This window comes from Nanorana parkeri, unplaced genomic scaffold (assembly GCF_000935625.1).
Source record: "Nanorana parkeri isolate BGI_ZX_2015 unplaced genomic scaffold, ASM93562v1 scaffold94, whole genome shotgun sequence".
Taxonomy (NCBI): domain Eukaryota; kingdom Metazoa; phylum Chordata; class Amphibia; order Anura; family Dicroglossidae; genus Nanorana; species Nanorana parkeri.
In genome coordinates, this window is record NW_017306362.1 from 306598 (window position 1) to 331219 (window position 24622).

Sequence of the window (24622 nt, forward strand, 5' to 3'; positions counted from 1 at the left end):
CACTTTATCACCCAGGAACCCCAACTGTCCCAGCAGGGAAGAGATTCTCTATAGTTTAGATTAACTTCTCAAAAACCTGAAGTCCCTTATATGACTGATCCTGACAAATTCTTTAACACTGACCTCAGCCCACAGCAAACTGTCTTTGCCAAGTCATATTTAGAAGCAAGAACTATTATCAACCTGTAGGTGGTCTTGTCATCTAACCGGCCATGGCTTTTGTACAGAGATGTGTTCTCAGATCTGTCTGAACTACTTTAGTTCTAAACTTTTTAAAGGTTGCGCCACGATCTATAGCATAATGCATGCTTTTATTCTGCACTGTGTTACTTTGATCTGAGCCGCTTTTATATTCAAGCCTTACATTGATCTGAGCCGCTTTTATATTCAAGCCTTACATCTCACAAGCATTTGTACTCAATTATGCAAAAGAAGCTCCTAGTATTGTGCCAAAGAAGTGTCCTGCTACCCAAGATGGTCAATATCTTGGACTGCTTGCATCAATTAAAAAACTTCAGTCTAAGACAGACAGTTCTTTACTCGGGCTGTGAAGTCCCAACCATACGAACAGCTTTTTACTACAAGAGCGCCCAAAGAGCATACAAAAGGTCTCCATGAACTAGTAGATTGGCCAAATGTTTACGTCTCAGCCTACGGGAATGGGAGCAAAAGGACATTCCTGTTGGAGAAAACTCAGAGGAAGGACAATAGAGGATCAGACAGGAATATCAAACTACAGTCTGTCAATTCTTCCTCCAAGAAGGGCCACCAGTGGATGTCTGGAGAGATTGGGCAGCACCTACCGGCCTCTAATAATTTCCTAATCTAACGTCAACAGGCCAGATAAGGAGATGTTCATCTTAGGTCTGTTATCTGGAACAAGTAGGGGTGAGGCGATGGATTCAACTATTCACAAGATTGGTCACAGTGTGATAGAGCTCAATGGCTCCGGGAAGGCCACTCAACAAAAATGAGATGTCCCTCAAGCAAGTCAAATAGGAGAGTCCCACCGCACTCCTACCTGAGAAGCCCCATACAATGTGGGTGGGGGTGCTGAAGTGGCCGCAGATAGCGCCACCAAATACTTGCAAAACCGAAAAATGGTCACCAGCACTCCAGGTTTTCTTCAAAACAAAATCCTTTTATTCATTCTCACAGGTCATATCACCATGCGTGGCAACGTTTCGGAACGTGTACGGTTCCTTTATCAGGCAAACAAACGTGATCACTTTTGTTTGAAGAAAACCTGGAGCGCTGGTGACCATTTTTCCGTTTTGTCCCTCAAGCAAGGGAACCCAGAATTGAAGACACACATATTAAGTCCAATGTAAGTGCCAAACAAGACAGTACAAGAGTATTTAATAATATAATGGTTCACAAATAACACAGAAGAGCCAACATCTTGTTTTTGCAGCCCTGGAGGGGGTGGTATTTGAGCCCCTGAAATGCATTGGCTGTTCTGCGTTTTCATTTTTGAAACCATTCTATAATTATAGTTTTTGGACTATCGTGCGGTCTTGTTTGGCGCTCTCATTAGACTTTGTATACACATGTATCATATGTCTGTGGGCACCATAAAGCTTAACTCAATCTAAAAATGTTTAGATAGTGAAAGGGATGAGTGAAAGGGATGAGACCTTTATGAGATGTTTATGGTTGCCTGTATCACCAATGGAAAAATTCCCCCTCACGTCATGGCGTCTCTTCCACAGGAAGCGAGGAGAAACCTCCACAACCAGGTCAAAGACTTGATAAGGATTTGCCATTCTATTTAAAACAAACAACTTTTGTGATTTAACTGCAGTGATGCGGCATTAAAGCCATGGGTGGCACAGATGGTTACTGTGTTTCATCATCCAGTGTCTTGGTGGGATCATGAAATGGTACAGAACATTCAGCCTTTGACACACAACACTTCTACTCTTCATACTGTGCAAATTCAGTAAGGAGACACTTAGGCCAATGTGTAACTAAAACCGCATTTGTTACCTATATTAAAAAGGTAAGAGATTATACCACCTCGTCCTGACAACATTTCAACAAGTACAAGAACAAAAAGTTGTATAAAAAAAAAGGACACAAAAGGACTCAATTACTTTTCCCTTAACAATCCAATAAAAAGAGCTGGGTAGCTGGTAGGGATCATTTTTTCGCTATTGCCACTTTTACAGATGATCACTCCCATGGACATCTGACCTCATTGTGTGTATGGGCCCCGCTGAGATTTCACTTGACTTTAGGGTTTTTCAGTCAATGGCCCTGCAAGGAGTTTCTGTGATCTGCGATTCCAACAGCAGACAATCAAACCTTCATAAGAAGCTGAAATTGGACTGGGTACCGTCAGAAACATTTTTTTAAACATAAGGCATAGTAACCGGACTTAGTATTGTTTAACGGTAAATAGACAGCGGTAAGCTTCAGAAGGGCCATACAAAGAAGTGTATAAAATAAATCTTTTCACTCTTGATTCACTAAGTTAATGATTGTTATTTAGCCCTCATTCACAGGGGTAACGGCCGGCCCGGACAGCTCCGTGCACCGCCGTATCGGGCCGCTCCCAGGACAGGTGCTGCGTGTGATTATACGCAGTAGCCTGTTCTTCTCTAGAGGAGTACGCGGCCGTACGTCGCCCTACGCTCACCCGACTTGCACGTCCATACGGGTGCCCCTGCTCGGACGCAGGCAGGATCCATCTCGTCAGCGTACGAGTACGGACACCCGCACAGATGTGCAGTTTGGGTGAGCGTAGGGCGACGTACGGCTGCGTACTCCCATAGAGAAGGACAGGCTGCTGCGTATAATCACACGCAGCACCTGTCCTTCCCAGGAGCGGCCCGATACGGCCGTGCATGCAACACGGATCTTTTCCGGCCTGGCCGTTACCCATGTGAATGAGGGCTTACCATTATGATCGTTACTTTCAGCAGACAGAGATGTGAAAACAGTAAATCACATGGCTGAATACCGATCAATATGCCACCTAACACCTGGGTATAGCTTTGTGAATTGAGCCCACATTTTCCTTACCATGAAAAGCCCGGTGATCTTGCAATAGCGTTGTTGAAAAGCATAATTGCGCCAGCTTAGCGTAATCCCATGTTACATGTTCATGGAAAAATATGATCACCGCAGCCCATATTCTACAATAGTCATTGGCACAGGAATTGTTTATACCACATCATATTTCTATTTTAATAGCTGATTTAGGCAAACCATAATAACGTAACTGTATCTGCATTGTTCAAAGCAGCCCAATTCCACGCTTCAGTTCCCCAGTAAAGGCAGCGATATGAAGTGTAAACCATAGACTCCGCTCTAAAAAAAAGTCCGAGATCATCTTTCTATGTATACAGGGAGGAAAAGGAGTCATATTGTCTACTGCATTTAAACACTAAAGCAAACCTGTACCGGAATGAAACAACAAAAGATGAGATCAAGAGATAAAGAGGAACTAGAATGGTTTCATTGTATTTTTTTTAAACTGTTATTTTAGATCATTGTCCCAATTCAATCAAATCTATTACTCATTCATTTGTAATATAAAAGGTGTCTATCTGTATATCTATATGTACACACACACACACACACACACACACACACACACACCAACACAAAAAAAAAACACACACACACACACACACACACACACACACACACACACACACGTTAAGATCAGGGCCCCCCCAAGATGCTTGCACTTTTAAAATTGTGCCCGCGAGCTCCTGTTTTGGGGTCTTCTACATGTGAATGACAAATTCAATTTTAAGTCAGCGCTCCTCCATGTCCCTGCATCCCACAATGCACTACACCCGTGTAACCAGCTTCACTGTGAGTGGCATGGTAAAAGCTCTGACTTGCTCAATGAGCACCCCATGCTTTGGGGCTCCTCACACAGAAAAGGTACACAAGGGAACCTTTAAAACTGAACTGCACGCAAAGCTCTAAAAACAGGTGAAATACATACACGGGAGCAGTATTTGTATATCAGTTCAGCCAACCTTGTTGTCCGGACACCCATTACCCTGCCAGACAGAGTCCCTAATCGCCACAGCAGCAAGACAAATGCGTCAAGAACACGCCCCCAACCTGCTGATTGGACAGTGACGGAGCAGCAACACACTTGAGTCATCAACATTCTGCTTCTCCTGTTTACTATCAGCATGTGTGCATGCAGCAAAGCCTGGTTGGCTCAGGACGCCAACCCTCCCTCTCCCAGTCATGATGCTGCTGTACAGGTGCTAACAGGAGGCTGACATCTCCACAGATTCGTGTACTTAGGCTCCATACAGATTTGTGTACTTAGGCTCCATTCACATATAGCGTCTGTATTTCCCGCGCGGCACGAAAACGCTAACATCTTTCATCTCCACGTATTCCGCTTGTTTCTGGCTATTGCTATAGCCACAAACGTGTGGAATCTGCCCCAAAAAATTGCGCTTGTACCATTTTGCGGGCCGCTGCAAAATTCTTAATGCACATTACAGTGCTTTGTTTATGTTTAGAGCAGTTCAGGGCGCGTATTTGTATGGCCAAATACACGTGGACAACTGCTCCTGTGTGAATGGAGCCCAGCACACAAAGATTTTAATAAAGTGTAACCGTATAAATTGGTCTTTGTTTCCTCTTTCAATATCCCAGGGTTCATCTTTTACTATTGAGCTCATCCTTTGCTGTGAAATCCCAGTACAGGTACAGTTGAACCATGACCACGGCAAAAGTTTGGCTGCAAAAGGACTACCAAAAAGGGCTCCACAAATCACAACCATGACACAAGTAGACCTCATGTACAAGAGCCACTAAAATAAAAAAATTACATTGTCCATAGCAAGCAGAATACATGTAGCCACTTTAACCAGCACAAGGCAAAGAATCAGACCGGTTGCTATTGGCAACACGGCAACGTTCCTTTGCAAACATTTATACATAAAGAGTAAAAAAAAAAAAAAGAAGAAGATGGGGCTTATTGGCATTGCACGAACTCCATCGGCACAGGGCACATGGTACCCCAGGTATCTGCTGCTCTTCAAAATGGCAGTATAAGAGTAACAATAAAAATTTCCTTCAGAATAAAATAAAAAGAACACTACATAGCTCATATAAATAAATCAAACTTATAAAAAGGAGCGGCAGCGTCCCAGAAATGCGATCTGTCTGGGGGGATTGAAATGCAGATTGGCGAGAGTTGCGCTCAGAGAGAGATTCTGTCCAGGGGTCAGTGTTGCACTTTGCGGTCGACATCAGGTAACACAAAAAGCCGAAAAAAAAGCTGTCAAGAGTCACAAGACAACAGTGAGCGGCTGCAGCTTATCAGGGAGACAAAAACATGATTTACAGGGTCAACTCAAAGCATCTGTTTCACTTATCCTGCTAAGTATAGTTTTGATTGTCATCAAAGTCAACATGGTTAGCAGTTTATTTTTTGTCGTTTTCTTTTGCTTTCCTCACTCAGAGAGCTTTACCTTAAATTTTTATTTTTTTTCCCCCGCATCACATTCGTGGTCACTTACACAAAGAACAACGGCGTAACGAGACGAGAGAACTACTGCATTGTAAGAGTGCTATACAATAGAGTCCCAGTCAAAGTCGTCTTGAATGTCATCCGCAGGAAGAGGGCGACGCATGTGGAAGTTGGAGGGCATGATGTGAGCTTGACTCATTACTCCGTGGTGTCCTGGTGAGAGAGGAAAATGATTTTAGTGTTTAGATGCCCATGTAATTGTAACTGGCTTAAAAGGAGAACTATGGGGTTAGGGCTTTTCCCCATAGTTATCCTAAGGGTAACGGGAGGACACAAACTAGCGTCCCCCCATCACCCAAAGCTACAGCTCGCGGTATACTGAGACGCCGCAGCCAGAACGGATCCCGACAATTCTGTCTGGATCCACCCAGCTGCGTGAGTGACAGCTGGCTCTGCCTATCTTGAGGTAGAGCCAGCTGTAATCACCCCCTCCCCCGTTCCGCCAGTCAGCGCTGGAGGATCAGACAGGGGAGGGGGAACCCTGCAGGGAGCTGTGAGTGACAGTCACGACTCTCTGCACGGATAGATCGAGAAGTGAGCGAGCGACTCTATGTGTTTGCTCACTTCCCGATCTACTGAGCCGACCTGTGAGTTTCATTGTCACAGGTCGGCTCAGATTATGAGGCTGAGTGAAAAAAAGGAGATTTCCATGCAAGCAACTAAGTAGACAGCTGAAATAAGTCTGTGCCCAACGTTATACTAGCCGAAGAATATGCAATTCTGTCCACACAGTTTTGTGATCAGACGCCACAGCCAAATCCCCAAACAAAGGCAGCTCATATTTGGAGATGGGTGTGCGGTTCATATCATTTTGGAAGATTTAAGATTAGGAAGGCAAATCTTACACTGGGAATCATAAAACACTTCAAGTGAAAAATAGAAAGTTCATTCCACATCCCATAAAGTGAAAAACAACATCAAAATCATGTGTTCAAATGATTCTTTGTTCTACTCTGTGGTCTCCTCGTGCTCTCAGGGTCCTCCTTTCTCAAGCTTCCCTTGTTAGCACACGCTCATCTCAGACAACCCAGTTGTCAGAAAGGATAAATAAAATTCCTCATTGTGCAGCATTTCAAAGATTTTATTTTAAAAAAATGCATAAAACACTCACATATAAATGTTTATAGCAACCGGCCGGTAACGGCATTAATTTCGTCTGGTCTCCTATGCTCCGTGTAGAGTCCGCAAGACCCGCCCCTTTAGGCGGGTCTTGCTGACGCTACACAGAGCATAGGAGACGAGTGGGGTGAGTACATACCTATTGGGGGGTGATCTTTGGCACGAAGAGATCACGGAGTGGAACACAGAATCATTTCAACACACAATTTTGATAGTTTTCACTTTATGGGATGTGGAATGAACTTTCCATTTTTCACTTGAATAAGTGTTTTTTGATTTTCACTGTTTGGAATACGGACTGTCTTCTGTTTATTTGGTGTTTGATTTAATTCTATCAGTCCTGTATATATGAATGTCACTGTTTCGGCATTATTTTATATTATTTTACCGTAATTTGCATTAATTAATTTATGCAACTCCTGCCGAGAGGTTTCTTAGCGCTGTACAGTTTTGCAGCTTTTTTTGTATAGCGGCTTTCAAACCGATTGGGGTGATTTTATATCCATAAGTGCAGATTTATATTATTAAATCTTAAACTGGCCATACACTATGCGAACCGGTCGACCCACTGTGCGAACTTCGGTCGGTTCATCAAGTTGATTGAAGAAGCCAGTTGGAAAATCTTCCAACAAACATAGCCGGCAGCCAATGATCTGCTGTTCGGTATTCTGAGACACGGCAGGCAGCCACTGTCGGAATACAATGAAGACCGCAAAAGATTCCTTGACCGAGGCTCGTAAGTGCTGATGGAGGAATCTGTTATATTTTCTTCCTTTAGCCTGCAGGTTAAATGAAGAAAATATTACAGTGTATGGCCAGCTTCAGGATCTTACATGGTGGAGGTTAGCCCCTCTTCCCTACCAGTAGAAGAATTTCTACAGCAGCAGCTTGGTCAAGGACACCCGCCGGTTTGCTAAATGGTCAGTGAGGGGACAGCAACACGGGTGCTCAGATAATATGGAGGATATGATCATTCAGGAGCCACAGTGGGATGTGCAATCCCAATCACATGACAGATTTGGTTGTCTCACACATGATATGGATGGTTGGCTTCCCTGGATTGGGTGAGGTGCATCAGATTTGTCAATTAACAGTGACTCGTACAAGGCCTGCACCTACCTGTTAAACCAGGTCCTGTAGTGCTCATTGGCGGTAAATGAGTGTAATTCGGAGGTCCCATCATTGATGTAGGAACATTTTGTCTGGAGTCAAGATATAAGTTACCTGTGGAAAAGAAACTATTATCTATAGAATACTGTCTGTAGAACAGTCACTCTGGCTACTTCCACAGGGAGATCCCTCCATATAAATTCCCAGGTCACCTACCTCCACCATTCCTGTTTATGTCCCTGCCCCCCTACCCTTTTCTTCTTTCTATTAAGATATTGGTTGTCATATCTCACTATAGGGTGGCCTTTGGCCAGGTTTGCATGGACTGGTCTGTAACATTTCTAGATTGCTCAGGTTGCAAGCTTAACCAGTTTCAATTATGCTGAATCAAATCCAGATTTGGACTCTCATCCATGCTAAAATTTCCTGTATGCTGCTCTACATTTACATTATAGGCCTATGATTGCCTGTGGTTTCGCATACCCAGCCACAGCATAAGCAGCTCCTCACTTGAGACAGTTGCCTTGCCTTTCCTGCCTCTCGTAACACAACTTGGGTCCAGAGCACCAACTGGCAGGTTGAAGCTGGATGTCAGCCTTTTGTACTGTATAACCCCATTCACAATAACTGGCAGAGCAAAGAGTTACAGAGTGCAGTAGAGTGAGAGAGCAAAACTGATGTTACAGGTTAGATGTGGATATGGATAGCTTCTGTAACAGAATTGTAGGTATCCCACCAAGCATTTTCATTAAAGTAGAAGGCAAGCCTTTACAATGTCTCATGGACCGATATATCAGTAAGATCCTTATTATTTCTGTTCTTCAGTAACCCATGATTTAAAAAAAAAAAAAAAAAAAGTTACTACCTGTGGCTGCAAGCCGCGTCGGCCAAACATTTTCCAACATGTACATTGAGCAGAAGTCAATCTCACAATCAACTTCTGCAGATGGATCAGGGTCACCGACGCAGTGAATTGTGGCCGATTCCTGCTACGCACCCTACTTTGTCTCCGTTTGCTGGTGCACTTAAAGGATTTTTTCATCCATCACTAACAATTCAGAGATGGATAGAAATCTGGACTACATACTGCTCACCTACAAGGCCCCAGCACCTTCATGTTGTACAGTCTTCTGTCAGTCAACATATGCCAATTTATTTTTACCCTCTAAACTTCTCACTGGGATGACCGGATAGTTCAGTGGATGGAGACTGACCATCATGCTCTGATATTTGGTAATAGAAGGATAGCTTAGAACTAGGGATGAACTGATACTTGTAATCAGTATCGGCGCAGATGCCGAGTATTTGAGCGAGTACTTGTACTCGCCCAGTTGCTCCGATGCCTAGCCCGATATGTTCGGAATCGGTAGCTGGCCAATTAGAAAGCTGGGCGCCGCGTCATTACACAGTGCCCGGCTTCCTGATTGGCCAGAAAGCCGTCTCAATGCTTTCTTGTCACCAACCACTCAGGAAGCCAGGCGCTGTGTAATGACGCGGTGCCCGGGTTTTCTGTTTGGTCGGGAAGCCGGCTTCATGCTCCCTTGCCACTTCATGACGAGGGAGCATGAAGCCTGCTTCCCGGCCAATCCGGAGGCCGGGCAGCACGTCATTACACAGCGCCCGGCTTCCTGATTGGCCAGAAAGCCGGATCTATGCTTTCCCTGCTAATTGGGAAGCCGGGTGGCGAGTCTTTACACGATGCCGGGCTTCCTGAATGGTACTCGGTATCGGCGAGTACCGAAAAAAAGAATATCGGTACTCATACTAGATACCGAAATACCGCTATTGGTGCATCCCTACTTAGAACCTATGTGCGGTGGATCTCAGACTTTGAGACTCTAGGCATCAATTACACACCGGCGTATTGATCATCTTGTGAAAATTCTCCAGTTTGTGGAGATCGATTTAACCAAAATTTCTCAGTTTGCATTAAATTGTTAAAGGCATTCAAGAAAAAAAACCCAGACTTGCCTGTGCTGAGGTGCTGTGAGGGTTTGGAACTGTGCATGCTACCATGGCACACAGGCGACTGTACGTTGCTCTGCGGATGGATGAAGCCGGTGTGATTGAAGAACTCGCTGAGGGAGGAGCACAAGTCCGCCAACTGAACCTGATCGAGTGACCAATTCTTCATGTCTGCTTGTCTCATGCTTTCCATCAAACCTAAAACCAAAGAGGACACAACATGTGTGATAACAGCATCTACAGCATCAATCTACTACTACTACTCACATTTATCTGAAATAAGAACTCTCTGTGCTTCCTAACAGTATACGACACATCCAGCTGTAATGTTTTGCAGTGCAGGTTCCAAAATGAAACACATTGTTTGAGACACATTGGATTATAGCAAAAAGCAGGTTTACATTTTTATCTCGGACACATTGTAAATAATTTCATAGAGAATATTTAGCCACTTGTAGTCATCTCTGCATCAGAAGAACCTGTGATCCTAATTAGGGATGGGCTGCCTGTTCGAGTCGAACATAGCCTGTTCTAGCGTTCGCCGAACATTACGGGATGTCCGCGGTCTGTTCGACCGCGGAACATCCCACAATCGACTGCGCTGTCCGAAACGGCAATTGGCTACAGTCTTACACCTGACCGCAGGTCAGGTGCAAGACTGTGCCAATCAGGGCTCAGTACAAATATAGAGCCATGATTGGGCAAAGTCACGATGACTCTGCCCAATCATGTCTCACAGCTAAGTCCCTGCAGCACAGCAGTATATATATACAGAAGTCTGATTATATATATATTTATTCTGAGTACTGCCCTGGGGGACATGTATCAATGAAAAAAACACTTTAAAAAAATACAATTTTTAAAAGGAGTAGTGATTTAACATCATCACTTAAAATGAAACATTAAAAATTTACGGTCAGTGAAAGTCCCCTTTCACTGACCGTAAAGTGGCGCATCTGTATGATGTATAGAACCTGCTGAAGCAAAAATGACATTTATATACATTTTATTGATATTTATATAGAACTCTAATATCTACAGAAGTCTGATTTTATATATATATAGAATTAGAACCGAACACGGGGGTGTTCGGCTCATCCCTAATCCTAATGTCTGTGAAGGTTCCCATTTATCCAGGTCATGGTATATCTGTAAAAAAGAAGTCAAGGCAACTGACTTGCTGTATGGGACAAGGCAGAGGCAATACGTGTATCTCTATCTTCAAATGATCTGATGCTGTACTGAAATGGCTAGGAGCCAGAAAGACCATTTCAAGCTATTGATTAATGTTAAGTGGGTAGTGAACAGCTGTAAAAATAGCTTAAACCCACACTCCGGGCAAAATGTTTACTTACAAACTGCACTGGTTGTGTAAACGGTCAATAACAAGCCGGTTATTATGTGCAAAGGAGCGTCTACAATAAAAAAATCTTATCTTGCAGCACGCTGACCCCTGCACACAACGTCGAGCTTCTAGGCACTCAATAGAGGGAGAGATGCAACCCAAGCTGTACATCGCTCTGGTTGCATCACCCACCCCTCCTCACTACCGTCCATTAGGAAAATGTCATATACTTTTTTTTTTTTAAAGAATACAAGGAGTTCTGTGATTGGAGGGGGACAGATGTCACACCCCATCCCCTCCTCCAATCACAGAATGTCTTGCACTCTTTAAAAAAAATACAAGACATTTCCTGAATGGACAATAGTGAGGAGGGGCGGGTGATGCGACCAGAGCGCTGTACAGCTCGGGACACATTGCTCCCTCTCTTCAATGCCTAGAAGCTGGACGTTGTCTGCAGAGGAAGGGGTGCTGCAAGGTAAGATTTTGATACTTTGCAGCCACACTCTGCACATAAGACCCAGCTTTTTTAATGACAATTTACACACCCAGCACAGTGAGTAAATGATCATTTTGCTGGGAGTGTGGCTTTAAAAGGAAAACTGTCATGAAGAAACTGCAAGCTACCATTGCTGACCTTTCCATCTTAAATTGCTAGCTTCCTCTGTGTCTTGCTGCTGGTCTGAAGTAATAGGCAATTTCAGATTTCCTAGAAAGCAGCTGAGCTGGAGAATCAGCTGAAGTTTTTTATTTTTAATCTAAAATCTCACTGTGGCGCTTGTGCAGCACATTTATCATCAGCAGTAGTGTGTACGGTATACAGTCTCAGTATACAGATGTCAGGCTACTTCTTGCAGCTGCATATTTAATGGAAGATTCCAGAACTTGAATTACAGCCTGCTAAGTCTCAAGAGGTAAGCAGCAATCATCGGAGCTAATTCCCGGGATTAGGATTCTTTTGCAGAGACTTTCATCTAGAAAGCTGACTTGGATCTGAAGTAAGTGTTCATGAATGTGAGCTTTAAAAGGGACAATGTCTTTTCTTAAACCATTATGTAATAAATATTACCATAAATCTACATATGGAAAAGCAGAATTTTTTTTTTCTTTTACATAGTTCTGGATTCAGTGGGGAAGAGAAAGAAAAATACTTTAAAGGCCAACTCTGGCGGTTTTTTTTCTTACATTTGGTTGGGATAGACATGGAACTACTTTCTATGACCCTGCTAACACACTTACCGTCCCTGTGTCAGGAGGACAAGAAATAAGGGAAGTGGTTATTACGGTGACAGGAACAAATAACCTGAGAGAGGTTTTACTCTCCCCATTTTACCCATTAGTGGAATATGAGCTGGGGGAAGCCAGTACAGCTAGACAGTACCACCTGCAAGGCGGTATGGCAATGTAGCTCTGGGTCCACCAAGACTCTGGTAACTACAGAGGGCAGAGCGTGTGTCAGAAACATTGCACCCAGCAGTCAATTAACTCCTGCCACGGTAACACTGGAAACATTTCAAAGGCGCCCAGTGGTCCAAAGAATGAGGTAGCCCACAGTGCTCAGTAGATCGGCCTACTCAGAAAGTGAGTCTTCAGAGACAGGCAAGTGCTGAGGCAATGCCAGCGGCTCTGCAGCTAACTTGTTGGAGTCTGGAAAATGCTTAAAGTGACACTAAACTCAGGAGTTAACCCCTTCGTGACTGACGAAATGGGTGCAAAAAATGAAAAAAGGGCCTCAGTCATAAAGGGGTTAAATCTTAAATACATTCAGGTACCTTAACTATGAACAAAAATGTATCTTATTTGTGTATCACTTGGCTGTAGATCCTCAAATCATCTCTGAATTGGTGCGGACACTGTCCTTCCTTCTGGAGGGGGGCTACTTTTGTCCCCATGGTCCCTTTGTGTGTTGTAAAGTAGTCACTGCTCCAAGCTCACTCCTGTGATGGACTACAATCTCACCTTTTAGTTTACAAATTTGTACTGGGATTGCAGTCTATCATGGGAGTGAGCTTGGAACGGGAGTAGAACCCAGTGTCTGAAGGTCACTTCCAGGCTGGCCTTGTAATGTCCAGTCCAACTGGGTCCAGCACTCCAAATCTAGGCTGTGAAAAGGCTGATCTGGAGAGATGTTGTGTAAAGACCAGCTCTAGCAGCAACATAGAAAGGCATCTGGATTGGAAAAAAAACTCAGATTCCCTGCAGACTTTACAGAAATTTCAATTGCATTGTGATGGTCAGCGGGAAAGGGGACTATCACCTCTCTTATTATGCAGGCACACTTATTGGCAAAACTTTTTTTTTTTAATGAACGCGTTGCCTAAATACACAAACACACAAAAAAAAAGACCATCTCCTCCTGTAATGAAGGAGGCTCATTGTAAAAAAAGTAGCCATGTATACCTTGGAACTGAGTGAGATCGACATCAGACCAGTTGGCACTGCTGGCAATCCGGCAGCTTTCTTTCAGCATGTCTAAAGTCGAGTACCAGTCTGCGGGGGGAAAATCGGCACGCTTTAATAAAGATACTTTCATCAGCTATTCAGTTTTAGCACCTAAATCTTTACTCAGCTTCACCGTCAATTCACAACAAAGATGCCTATAAAATATTCATTTAAAAAAAACAATACACATTTTGTATAATGCTGCGACACTTTTCAATAGATAGTGCCCGGGAAATGACTGATGTGTATCTGTTATGATAGATGCCACCCACTGATTAGATTGTCTGTAACCCGAAAAGACTCTTCATTGGAAAAGAACACACCTTATTTTATGTGCAACTCCAGGCTCTCATTGTGAAGATTTGTAAAATTCTTGGTGCTTGCAAATTAAATAGGATTTTATTTGTACACGCCATTAAATCTTTTTTGTTGGGTTCAACCCACGCTGTTTGCGCTGTCTCACCCTCTGCCAACCTTTGCAGAAAACTCTTCCCACCTCAGGAGCTAACCCCCTGCTGTCACTTCTTTCCCCACACACGTGGAACGCAGCCGGCGTCCCATCCACATTAAGCCAGCCGGCGTCCCAGCTACAACCTGCCAAGAGGACTCCCCAGGATCAAGTCCTGCTCCACTCCAAGCCCAAGCATCATCACCACCACCGCCAGCCTACTTGCTCATCAGAAAACTGTATGAGCAGAGCACAATCGGTCAGAAGTACGACCGACTACCGCATATAGATTTTCAAAGGATATACTATCAGACGATCAAATAAGTTCAACCCTTCACAGTTGAAGATTCCACTCTCAGCTGTTAACGGACACCATCCAGGAAGACCCCGACACTGGCCCTGCAAAGCGCAAATCCTCCTGCGACCATCAGCTCAATCCCCACTTCCTTCAGAAACCAACCAGATTGCGCCAAAAGGAATTCGCCATCCTCTCCAGCAGGGGAACCAGCGCAACACCTCCCTCGTCGAGGACATCACATCTTTAAAAACTTCCTGGCGAGTCTCTACATTTTCACACTTTGTCCTATTTATTGCTCGAGATTCACTTGCACCATCTTTTGTCTTCCCTCATCTCGGTATACACCAAAAGAAAACATTGACAACACAATCAACCACCATAAACTATTATCCCCAACCCATCCTCCACCCAGCACATCCACTACTACACCCATTAATTCTCACTCGGTCGTAGCGCTTCTTCCTCCACCTTTTTTCCCTTCTATTTATTATGGATGCCACCCACTGAGTACATTGTCTGTAACGCGAAAAGACTCTTTATTGGAAAATAACGCACCTTATTTTAATTGCAACTCCAGGTTCTTCTTGTCAAGATTTGTAAATTCTTTGTGCTTGCAAATTACTTAAATAGGATTTTATTTGTACACGCCATTAAATATTTTTGTTGGGTTCATTAGAGGACATGACACCTGCTCCTCTGTTTTTTTTTTTTGGGGGGGGGGGGGGTTTTGGCCACCAGCAAGGGCTTCCCCTAGGCTGTGTTTCGCAATATTAGTTATTGTACTCTGCAGGTTGCAATATACGCAGTAGGTGATGATATAAAGTAGTGCTGTGTCCTCCAATGAACCAAAGAAGAATCTTTTTTCTCTCAGCTGGCAGAGTTGAGTAGCAGCCACAGCCCTCATAACAGGAGTCCTTTTACAGACATATATTGCAGAGGCAGAGAGCGGTCCTACCTACCCAGACCTGCTACTGAGTGCTGATGTCTGAGCGCTCAGAGTCTAAAGCTAGCCATATACCGGGCATTTTTTTTTCCGCGGGGCTGAACGAGAAAAATAACTGGAATCCCCCTGGCAGACTATTGTATTAGGACAATGGCAGATGTGCCGCTCAAATCACTTCTACCTAAAAGCCAAAAGGTCGGCTGAAAGAGTGTAAACACAACTCTGGCTGCTATGGCAGCCAGGAGTCCATTTACAGCTCCCTGCTGCCATGGATGTAGTATCTACGTCTGTGGCAGCAAAAGGGGTTAATCTCCCAATATGTACTTTTCAACATAACGATTTTGGGTGAATTTTGCTACCTATTGGCTGCATGTGTACATGAAATATTTATATGTATTATTTCAGATTTATCCAAATAGAAATCTATATATTTTCAGTACAAATGATAACAACACTAAAATATTCGCCAACTTTCTGGCCCATCACAACTTAAATCATATCACAGCAGAGCAAAATTCCACCTAATGTTAGCCCTCTGTGTTACTATTTGATTGTACAACCTGCATAAGATCTACCAGCTAAGTAGGGTGCGGGCCTACCTGAATGGACTCTTTAGGTGTGCCCTTACACGAATCTACAAGAGACTGTAGATACATTGCAATAGGGACACCTGTTTGATGAACAGATGGCAAAAAAACACTCACATCTAAAAATGCATTAGACTTGTAATGAGTGTAACAGACGTATGGTGAAGCAAGCACTTACCTGAATTGTAGGGCTGCTGTGTTAGCGAGGTCTGATGTGTGAGCGCCTGGTGCTGATGGTTGGAGTGGTGCTGTATATGCTGGTGCTGTGTATTATGCTGTGCTTGATGCTGGGCTTGATGCTGTGCAGGATGAGTAGCAGGGTGCTGGGCTTGGTGCTGTGCCGGATGGGTGGCTTGGTGCTGGGCTTGATGCTGTGCCGGATGAGAGGCAGGGTGCTGGGCTTGATGCTGTGCCGGATGGGTGGCAGGGTGCTGTGCAGGATGGGGGGCTCGATGCTGAGGATGCTGAGGTTGGTGCTGCGGAGCCTGTTGATGACAGTGAGATGCGTGCTGTGCTGGATGCTGCTGATGGTGAACTACAGTGTGGTGTATATGTGGAGACTGTTGGGACTGCTGACTGTGTAGTGGAGTGTGAGACATGTGAACTTGCCCCAAGGAGTCACCTACGGTGCTGCCAAGACTACTGGCATGGCTAATAGTCAGGTTACTTTGGCTACCATGTTGCTGAGAGCTCATTGTGCTACTAGGGGAGTGCTGATAGGAACAGGGCGAGTGTGTCTGCTGGGAGGACTCAGACTGGAGATTCAGCATTCCTGAAACAAAAAGAAACAGAGTGCAGTTATTGGCACTATACAGATATAGTACAGAAGTATAAAAACCATAAAATCAGAAATAAAACAATTAAGCATTAACATGTGCAGAAATAGGTCACAGTTTTGTATATGACTGTGGTAAAAAAAAAAGGTTTGTTTGTTAAAAAGGTAACCATTATGTTCTCCTTTCGCCCACACATTGCGGTGAGCATGTAACAAGCAATAGCATTACATTATATGGATTTATATAGGTTGTGCCACTAACCCATATAGCAGATGGAAAAACCCATAATAAGTTGCTTTACCATCAAAAGTCTGAATTCCACTCTAACACCGTCTGTCTGCATACAATGACATCAACTTTCCTTTTTCTGACTGGCTCTACATTTTTTTTTTTTTACTACACTATTCTAGCCAATACAGAATGGAGGAAACTGGAATTTTACAGAGTTTTCACAGCAGCTATCTAGGGATTGGCACAGAACTTGATGGGAGTAATGAAGAGCTTACAACGGCCTATATGCAGCGGTGATATGGTGGGATGAGATGGTAAGATGAGTGGCATGGGTCACTTTAAACTGGAACTCTTATCCAAAAAACTGCAAAAGGGCTAGATCCACTGTCCGGTAATTACTGATGTCAATGTCCGTGTTGGGAAGATGTCCCCTTACTTCCTGGTAAAGTCCAGGGCATTGCTGTAAATCCAACTACTGGTTTCCCTGTTTACAGTACATTCTTCATGCATTCCTATGAAGAATCCACTAGAGAATGATGTCACTGACTCCCTAAAAGAACATATAAGGAATAATTCCAGGGGAAGGAGGAAGTCCAGCTCATGCCATTGTCTTCTGTGTCGCACACAGGAAGTGACGGGAAACCTCCCCTGTGGAGACGCACACAGCAATAAAACCCTGGCAGTGAATTTGCTCCTTTGAGTCCATTTAAAACTGGAGGAAAAAAGGTTTCGGGGTGGCATTCCATTTTAAGTCTATAAGCAATTACCACTTAAAAGTGATATTAAAGTCACAAGGTGTTTTGCCATTTCAAATGTGGATTAAACCACTTACAATAAATGCTACACCTTGATGTTTAAAGTTTTCGTTTTCTGCAGAATCAGCTAGTCCCCTGAAATTCTGTTTTAGGGTGGCCCTTTTCCCTTGCAGAGTCCCATAGAACCACCCTTGTGTGCTAGTAACCTGTGTGTCTCTACAAACAGGCAGGCACAACAAGGCAAGCTACTCTCCTGCTCATCCTTTCTCCCTACTTCCTTCCCCAACCTAGAAGATGGAAAGCTGCTGGAGAATGTGCTGTCCCTGGTGATCTTATACTGGACAGGAAGTTCAGGGAAGCTGAGCTGAAAGAGTCGGAGTTGCTCAGGCATGATATCTGTAAGTGCTTGGGCAAACAAAATGTAAAATAAATGCTTTGTTGGGCAATGTTTTATCTTGATTCATTATTGCAAAAAAGTGTGAGAGTTTAATATTACTTTCAAAGGAGAACTATGAGGTGAGCGATTTCCACTCATCCTCATAGTTCGAGCCGACCTGTGACAAAGAAACAGGTCACAGGTCGGCTCTATAGATCAGAAGTGAGCGAACACATACCGCCGCTCGCTCACTTTCCGATTATCTCCCTGCAAAGAGCGGCGACCGTCAGTTACCGCTTCCCCGCAGCGATTCCCCCCCCTCCCGTCTCCGATCCTCCAGCACTGAGTGGAGGAACAAATGGGGAGGAGGCGGGTACAGCTGGCTTTGCCTCTAGATAGGCAGAGCCTGCTGTCAGACAGCTGGATGGATCTCTACAGTATTGTCGGGATCCGTCCCAGCTGTGGCGCTCTCAGTATATAGCAAGCTGTAGCTCGCTATATACTGAGCTTTGGTCACCGGAGGTTAGAATATGTCCTCCCGTGATCCTAAAGAGAACTATGGGGTAAAAAGGTTACCTCACAGGTCTTTTTTGTAACTCAAGAGCACTGTTACCCACCTTGGCTTGCCGATTGAGCAAATACATTCTTGTACAGGCTTCGAAATGAATCGCTGAGATCTTCAAAGTTATACTCTGGGAAAAGCTTTTCTCGCTCTGGTGTGCTGTACTGAGACTGCTGCGTTAATGACGCAGCAGATGGCTCTGGATGGCTTGTTACCTAGTGTTGAAAGAGAAGCGTAATGAGCAATTTCTTCTATAATGGGGAATAGCAGGTAATTCCACAAACAAAAGAGTGCATGCCTCCTGGAGGGTTAAACTACATTCTTCAGAAATCCGCCCTCTAATCCAATTAGAGGATAATTATTAGCTGCACCAACCCCTGGTTGCTAATGAGCTACACCAAACAAGAGTTAATCCTCACCCTCCCGACAGACAGAAAATCTTTGCCCATGTAACAGTTTATTTTTCAGATCACCTCTCTGTGCTGTAGTGCATTAACGTGTATTTCCTTGAGACAGCCCATTCATTTGAATAGGCTGCAAATGCACCACAACGCAGCAAAAACTGGATGTGCACCAAGCTTTCCGATGCAGCACAGCACAACATAACACATGTCCAATACTGTGTGCTGCAATGCAAGCCAGCTGCATTGTGTTCCTGCATTAGGGTACCATTCAAAGTGGCAAAAAAATTAAGATCACCCATTAAAATCTAAATCTTATATTATTCTCTAAAGCTAAGAGGACCGCCGATGTATGAATCAGCTCTCCTCCTAAACCAGACGTCTGCAATCCTTTCATGTCTGAGCATGGCCTGCTTTTCAAGCAGCGGACGCCACCGACTTCTTGATAGTTGCAGATGATCCAACCACCAACAGGGTTATTCACAAAAGGGTGAAGAGTTTGGAGACGGCAGGAGAAGTGATCAATCTAGGACAACATAGCTGAACTGAAAAGTGAGCTGAATGGGAGAAGTTTTCCAAATTGGCTATTTTGGCCTAGATTGTACATGCCTCCTGCCTTCAGCTATGTTGTCCTAGATTGTTCACTTCTTCTGCCTTCTCGAAACTCTTCACCCTTTTGTGAAGAACCCTGCAAATCTTACAATAATAACCCTCAATGTGCACGTCCCACGGATACTCCATAGCTATTAAATTAAATCTTTAAATAAAAGTCAGCATTTTTCTTGTACATTCCTCCTGCATATAACTCCATCGGTCTTTCAATCTTGTTTATCAAATAACAAAGCTGCCATTCTCTCCCCATACACAGCCGCGCTTTATATTTAGTGACTGGCGTCCTCTGCGTTGCAGCGCTGATCCTCGGCTATTTTAAACAAGGCATAAACCCCAAACACAGGCCCACAGTGGCAGAAGTGTGAGTGATTTATGTCAGATGTACACCGTGTGCCTAGTAAAACACATTACAGCTTGTGCAAACACCCTGGTCAGGCCTAGCCTGTTATTGTTGGATGGAGACGTGTGAAGAGGGAGTGGCAGCGCCTGCACAATGTATAGAGGAGGTCTGCTCACCGGTGTATAGCTGTGCACACTGCCAACACTGTTCAAGTTTAAGGATGACACACTCTGATCCGAGAGGCTGTTGTTAAGGCTACTTCGAGGACTGTCATTGCCATCCTGACTCGTGTTACCGTATAAAGTTACCTGGGAGAAAACAAAAAAAGAAGCATTACATTACTGGGTTTATACATTAAAAAGTCATTCCAGGCAACAAGTAAAGCAAATAAGAGAGCTGCTGAATTGTAAAAGCCAATATTTCAGAGACCTAGAAAGAAAAAAAGACAACACAGGCAAAGTTTTACAAATTTGGTTTTCTTTAAAAAGCAGCGGCAGCCGGAGTACGAAAGCTCGTTACTGGTGAGCACGCTGCAGAGAAAGCTCCTTGCTCTCTGTGTGGAAGCAGTGGCCTCTCTGCTGCTGAGTAAGAGCTGAACTCTCCAATTAGGAGGAAGCATGAGCTTTATGACTGCAGAGCTATAGGTCTGACTCAGCAGGAGGAGCATAGGACTTCTGTAGAGAGGCAACTGTTTCCACACAGAGAGCAAAGGTTCTTCTCTGCATCACCCTGGAAGAAGACAGGTTTTTAACTTGGGCTGTGCCATGCACACCCCATGTTTTAACAGACTAAAAGGTTAAATTGGGCTTCAATTTACCCTACCAAGTAGCCGTAATTTAGAATGCACCACAACATGTCACCGAGAGTAGACTTCCTGAAACCTGATTCTATGTAGATTCCCCTCTACAGAACGTTTAAATTGGATCCTCAGCAAACTGACTGGACAATCACTGGGCCACCTCTATGGGTCAGAGTTCCCCTAAACCAGAAGCCAAACTCCGGTCCGGTTCACTCCAGCTGTGGTGAACCTACAAATCCCATGAGACATTGCAAGATTCTCACAGCCACGACTACCAGAGAGAGATGCATCATGGGATTTGTAGTTTCCCCACAGCTGGAGGGCCGCAGTTTGGCTACTCCTGCCCTAAACCATCTATTCCATTTTTATGTAATTGGAAAGTTGCTCTCAGTCCACAGTCATTGGTAAATCCAATGCCGGCCTTACATGCAACAATAAGGCTTTGTTAAACTGCGCAATTTGAGATTCCTGAATCCTAAATGTCCCGTTTAGCTGCGGCCGCTGTGCCAGTCCAAATTCATGACTGGGTGACAACAGGCGCATCTGTAAATCGGCAGTCCACATGAATAGATCACGATCCCTGGATACATCTATCCTGCATCCAGGGATCGTGATCGATCCCAAACCGCATGCAATTGTTACGACATAGGATTAGATGTGGACTGCCGCTTACAGATACGGCCGCTGTCACCCAGTCATGAACTTGAATGGGTACAGCGGCCACAGCTAAACAGGACTATTGGGATTCCGAAGGCAGGAATCCCAAATCGCATTGTGTGAATGAAACCTAAAGGATTTCAAGCAACAATCTATTGTATTAAAAAAAAAAAAAAAAAAAAAAAAAAGCATCTCAACACTACAAAGAAAAGTATAAGTCTGTGTTGATTTTCCACTATGGTGGATTATTCCTTTGCAATGAGAACAATCACCCGATTGTCAGTAGAATAGATATTTCATAGAAACATAATAAACTAATCACATTTGGCCAGTACCAAGAAAGTTGTACAGTTGTCTACAATTGCATATCTATAAAAGAAGTGACTGTGCCGCCTCTCACCTAAGCACTCGTTCACACCTGAACGTTTTGTAGCACGTTCTACGCTCGACGAACGCTCTACAAAACGCTCAAACATCTAAATCCCATTGTATTCAATGGGTCTGGTTCACACCTTGGCGTATTTCAGCCCGTCCCTAACGTGCTACAAAACGGCCCACGCCTGAAAAGGTACATGTACTACTTTGGGCCGTTTTTGTTGCGCGTTTCCATTGGGATACAGCCAAGTAGCCCTCAGAAACGCGCGTTTGTTGCGCAATTTTTTTACCGCGAATCGCGGTAAAAAGACCGCGTGACAGACGCGCATATGCAATACGCCTAGGTGTGAGCTTAGCGATTGTACCATCAGGTTCTAAGGTATAGCTTCGATAGCCGACGGAGCGACTTGGGCCGGTGAGTTTGCCCAAGAAACTTTTTGCACGAGCGCCAGCCAAGGCATTGGCCTATACACATACAGCACAGCAATGAAGTAATAAAATGAACTAGGATCACACTAATCCAGCACGTTATTCTGAGTTGCCCCACTCAAGCGGCGGCCATATTGAGTGGGGCACGTGAGATTAATAACGTGCTGGATTAGTGTGATCCTAGTTCATTGTATTACTTCATTGCTGTGCTGTATGTGTATAGGCCAATGTAGTTGGATCTGTATGTGCGTTATAAATCGAAATTAATCGATTAGTAAAAATTTCGATTAATCGAACACGAAAATTTTAATCATTACCAACCCTTATATATACAGAGCTTGAAAAATCCACTCGTCTGTGACGAGAGGACGGTGGAGCCCGACGAGCAGCTTCTCGGCCGGCCGTTGTAATTACACGGCCGGCAGCTTTACAGTCAAGCGATGGAGCGTCTCTGGAGACGCTCCATCGCTTGTATCAGCCACTGTCACTGCCGTTGCCGGTCCCGGGATCCGGTACGGCTCTGTGACAGGAGATCAAAAGGGAGTTCAGAATACGAACTCCCTTTGATCTCCTCTCAGTCCCCAAATGCAGGAAGTGATGTATATTACATCACTTCTTGCATTCAGTGTCACTCTCCAGCTAGAGAAGCTGATGAAGTAGATCTCTGCTTCATCAGCTTCTCTGGGTGTTCCTAGGGGACATTAGGGGTCTTGGAGACCCCTGATGTCTCCATGAAGAGGACCCGTCATGTAAATTGGCTATCACATAGATGGCTTCTTAGCCCCCCATGTAATAGCAATAAAGTTGTGTGTAAAAAAAAAAAAAAAGTTATACAAAAATTAAAGAATCATAAAAAAAATTAAAAAGAAAAACTTTAAGCCCCCGCCCCCCGACATACACGCGCAGATATGCGTCGGGTGCGCCTACGTGCGAAAACGACAATTGCGCCTATTGTGCCGCGCATGTTACATATCGCCGTTGGAGTGAGAGCAATCATTTTAGAGCCATTAATCACTGATAATACTAAACTGATGAGCAGTAAAAGCATTTTAATCGTCGCCTATGGGCGTTTTTTTGCGATTTTGCGGGCGCACGCAATTTTAAGGCTTGACATGTTTGGTGTCTATTTACCCGACGTGACCCCGAATTTTATGTTTTACTAAAAATATGGGTAAGAATAAATGTTTTATAACATAACGTAGGGAAACTTTTTTTTTTTTTTTTTACATTTATGAAACTTTTTTCATTATATAGTAAAAAAAAAAATAACCCCCAGTGGGGTCACAAAAGAAAGCTCTATCTGTCCCCAAAAATGTTTAACATTAATTGCAAGGTTATAGTCCGGTCATGCTGACTGGTGACATTTTTGACTGACTGGTAAGACACCGTCAAATTTTTCAAGCCCTGTAATATATATATTACATGGCTTGTAATATGTAATACACACACACACACACACACACACACACACACACACACAGTGGAGATCAACAGGCTATACTTGAACCTGATTGGGTAAAAGGTAGACAATGGCTACGGCTGACACCATGATACAAAAGCGATAGGGTTCTGTGAACACAGCACCTGGGAATAGGGGGCACTTACTTTGTTAGTCACAGTGTTGATAGCCATGTTCGGAGAGGCACTTCCAGAGATGATACAATCCATACCCAAGGAATCTGAATCGATGCTGTAAGGTGTTGAGGCCTGAATGACAAATAAAAAGGCAGCATTGATTTCTGCATCAATGTACATTTAAAAATGCATCCAGTAGATGAATAATTTAGTTTTGTGCACTCTGTGCATCATAAAAAAAAGACCAACTCTAAAAATAGCAACTTCATACTGCTGGATACAAATTGAAACTACAAAGACAAGACGAGCAGCTTCGTGATAAAATGATTCATCCGATGACCTTTATGTCAGTAACACCTTTCTAGAAGAGCTCTATGTGGGCATTTCAGGGCGGCAAGAAGGAAGGAAATAAGAGAAGGAAGACGTAAGAGGAAGCTGAGAGACCCGAGAGTGCAGGGGGTTACTAATGGAGTTAAACCTTCAATTTAATCATCCAATCACACAGGAGGGATTCCATATTGTTTCCAATTCCGTCACACATGATTGGTTAATTGAAATGAACGCAGATCAAGAAAGCAAGACGGAACTAGAGAGGCAGTCATCTCATTCACTAAATCTGAGCCTGTGAAATGCAGACAACAATAACACATAGTTGGTTAAAGTGACACTAAACTCAGGGGGTTAAACCTTTAAATTCACTTAAGTGTCCTAACTATTAATATAAATGTATCTTATTTGTGTCTCACTCGGCTGTAGATCCTCAAATCATCTCTGAATTGGTGCTGACACTGTCCTTCCTTCTGGAGGGGGGCTACTTTGTTCCCCATGGTCCCTGTGTGTGTTGTAAAGTAGTCACCACTCCAAGATCACTCCCGGGATGGACTACAATCTCAATCCAAATTAGTAAACTAAACATGAGATTGTAGTCCATCGTGGAGTGAGCATGGAGCGGTGACTACTTT

General features: G+C 43.9%; 1 protein-coding gene across 1 annotated transcript in view; it reads right to left on the bottom strand.

The window, feature by feature from the left end:
- Nucleotides 1-5200: 5200 nt before the first annotated feature.
- FOXJ3 (forkhead box J3) overlaps nt 5201-24622 on the bottom strand; it is a 39655-nt gene continuing 20233 nt past the window's right edge. Inside the window, exons 4-13 of the mRNA XM_018552623.1 lie at nt 23691-23792; nt 20002-20133; nt 18528-18687; nt 16309-16544; nt 16138-16248; nt 15951-16029; nt 13455-13544; nt 9719-9910; nt 7757-7861; nt 5201-5671 (exon numbers count right to left, since the gene is read on the bottom strand). Coding sequence (XP_018408125.1) covers nt 5559-5671; nt 7757-7861; nt 9719-9910; nt 13455-13544; nt 15951-16029; nt 16138-16248; nt 16309-16544; nt 18528-18687; nt 20002-20133; nt 23691-23792 — 1320 coding nt within the window. The 3' untranslated portion in view covers nt 5201-5558. The remainder of the gene's footprint in view (nt 5672-7756; nt 7862-9718; nt 9911-13454; nt 13545-15950; nt 16030-16137; nt 16249-16308; nt 16545-18527; nt 18688-20001; nt 20134-23690; nt 23793-24622) is intronic.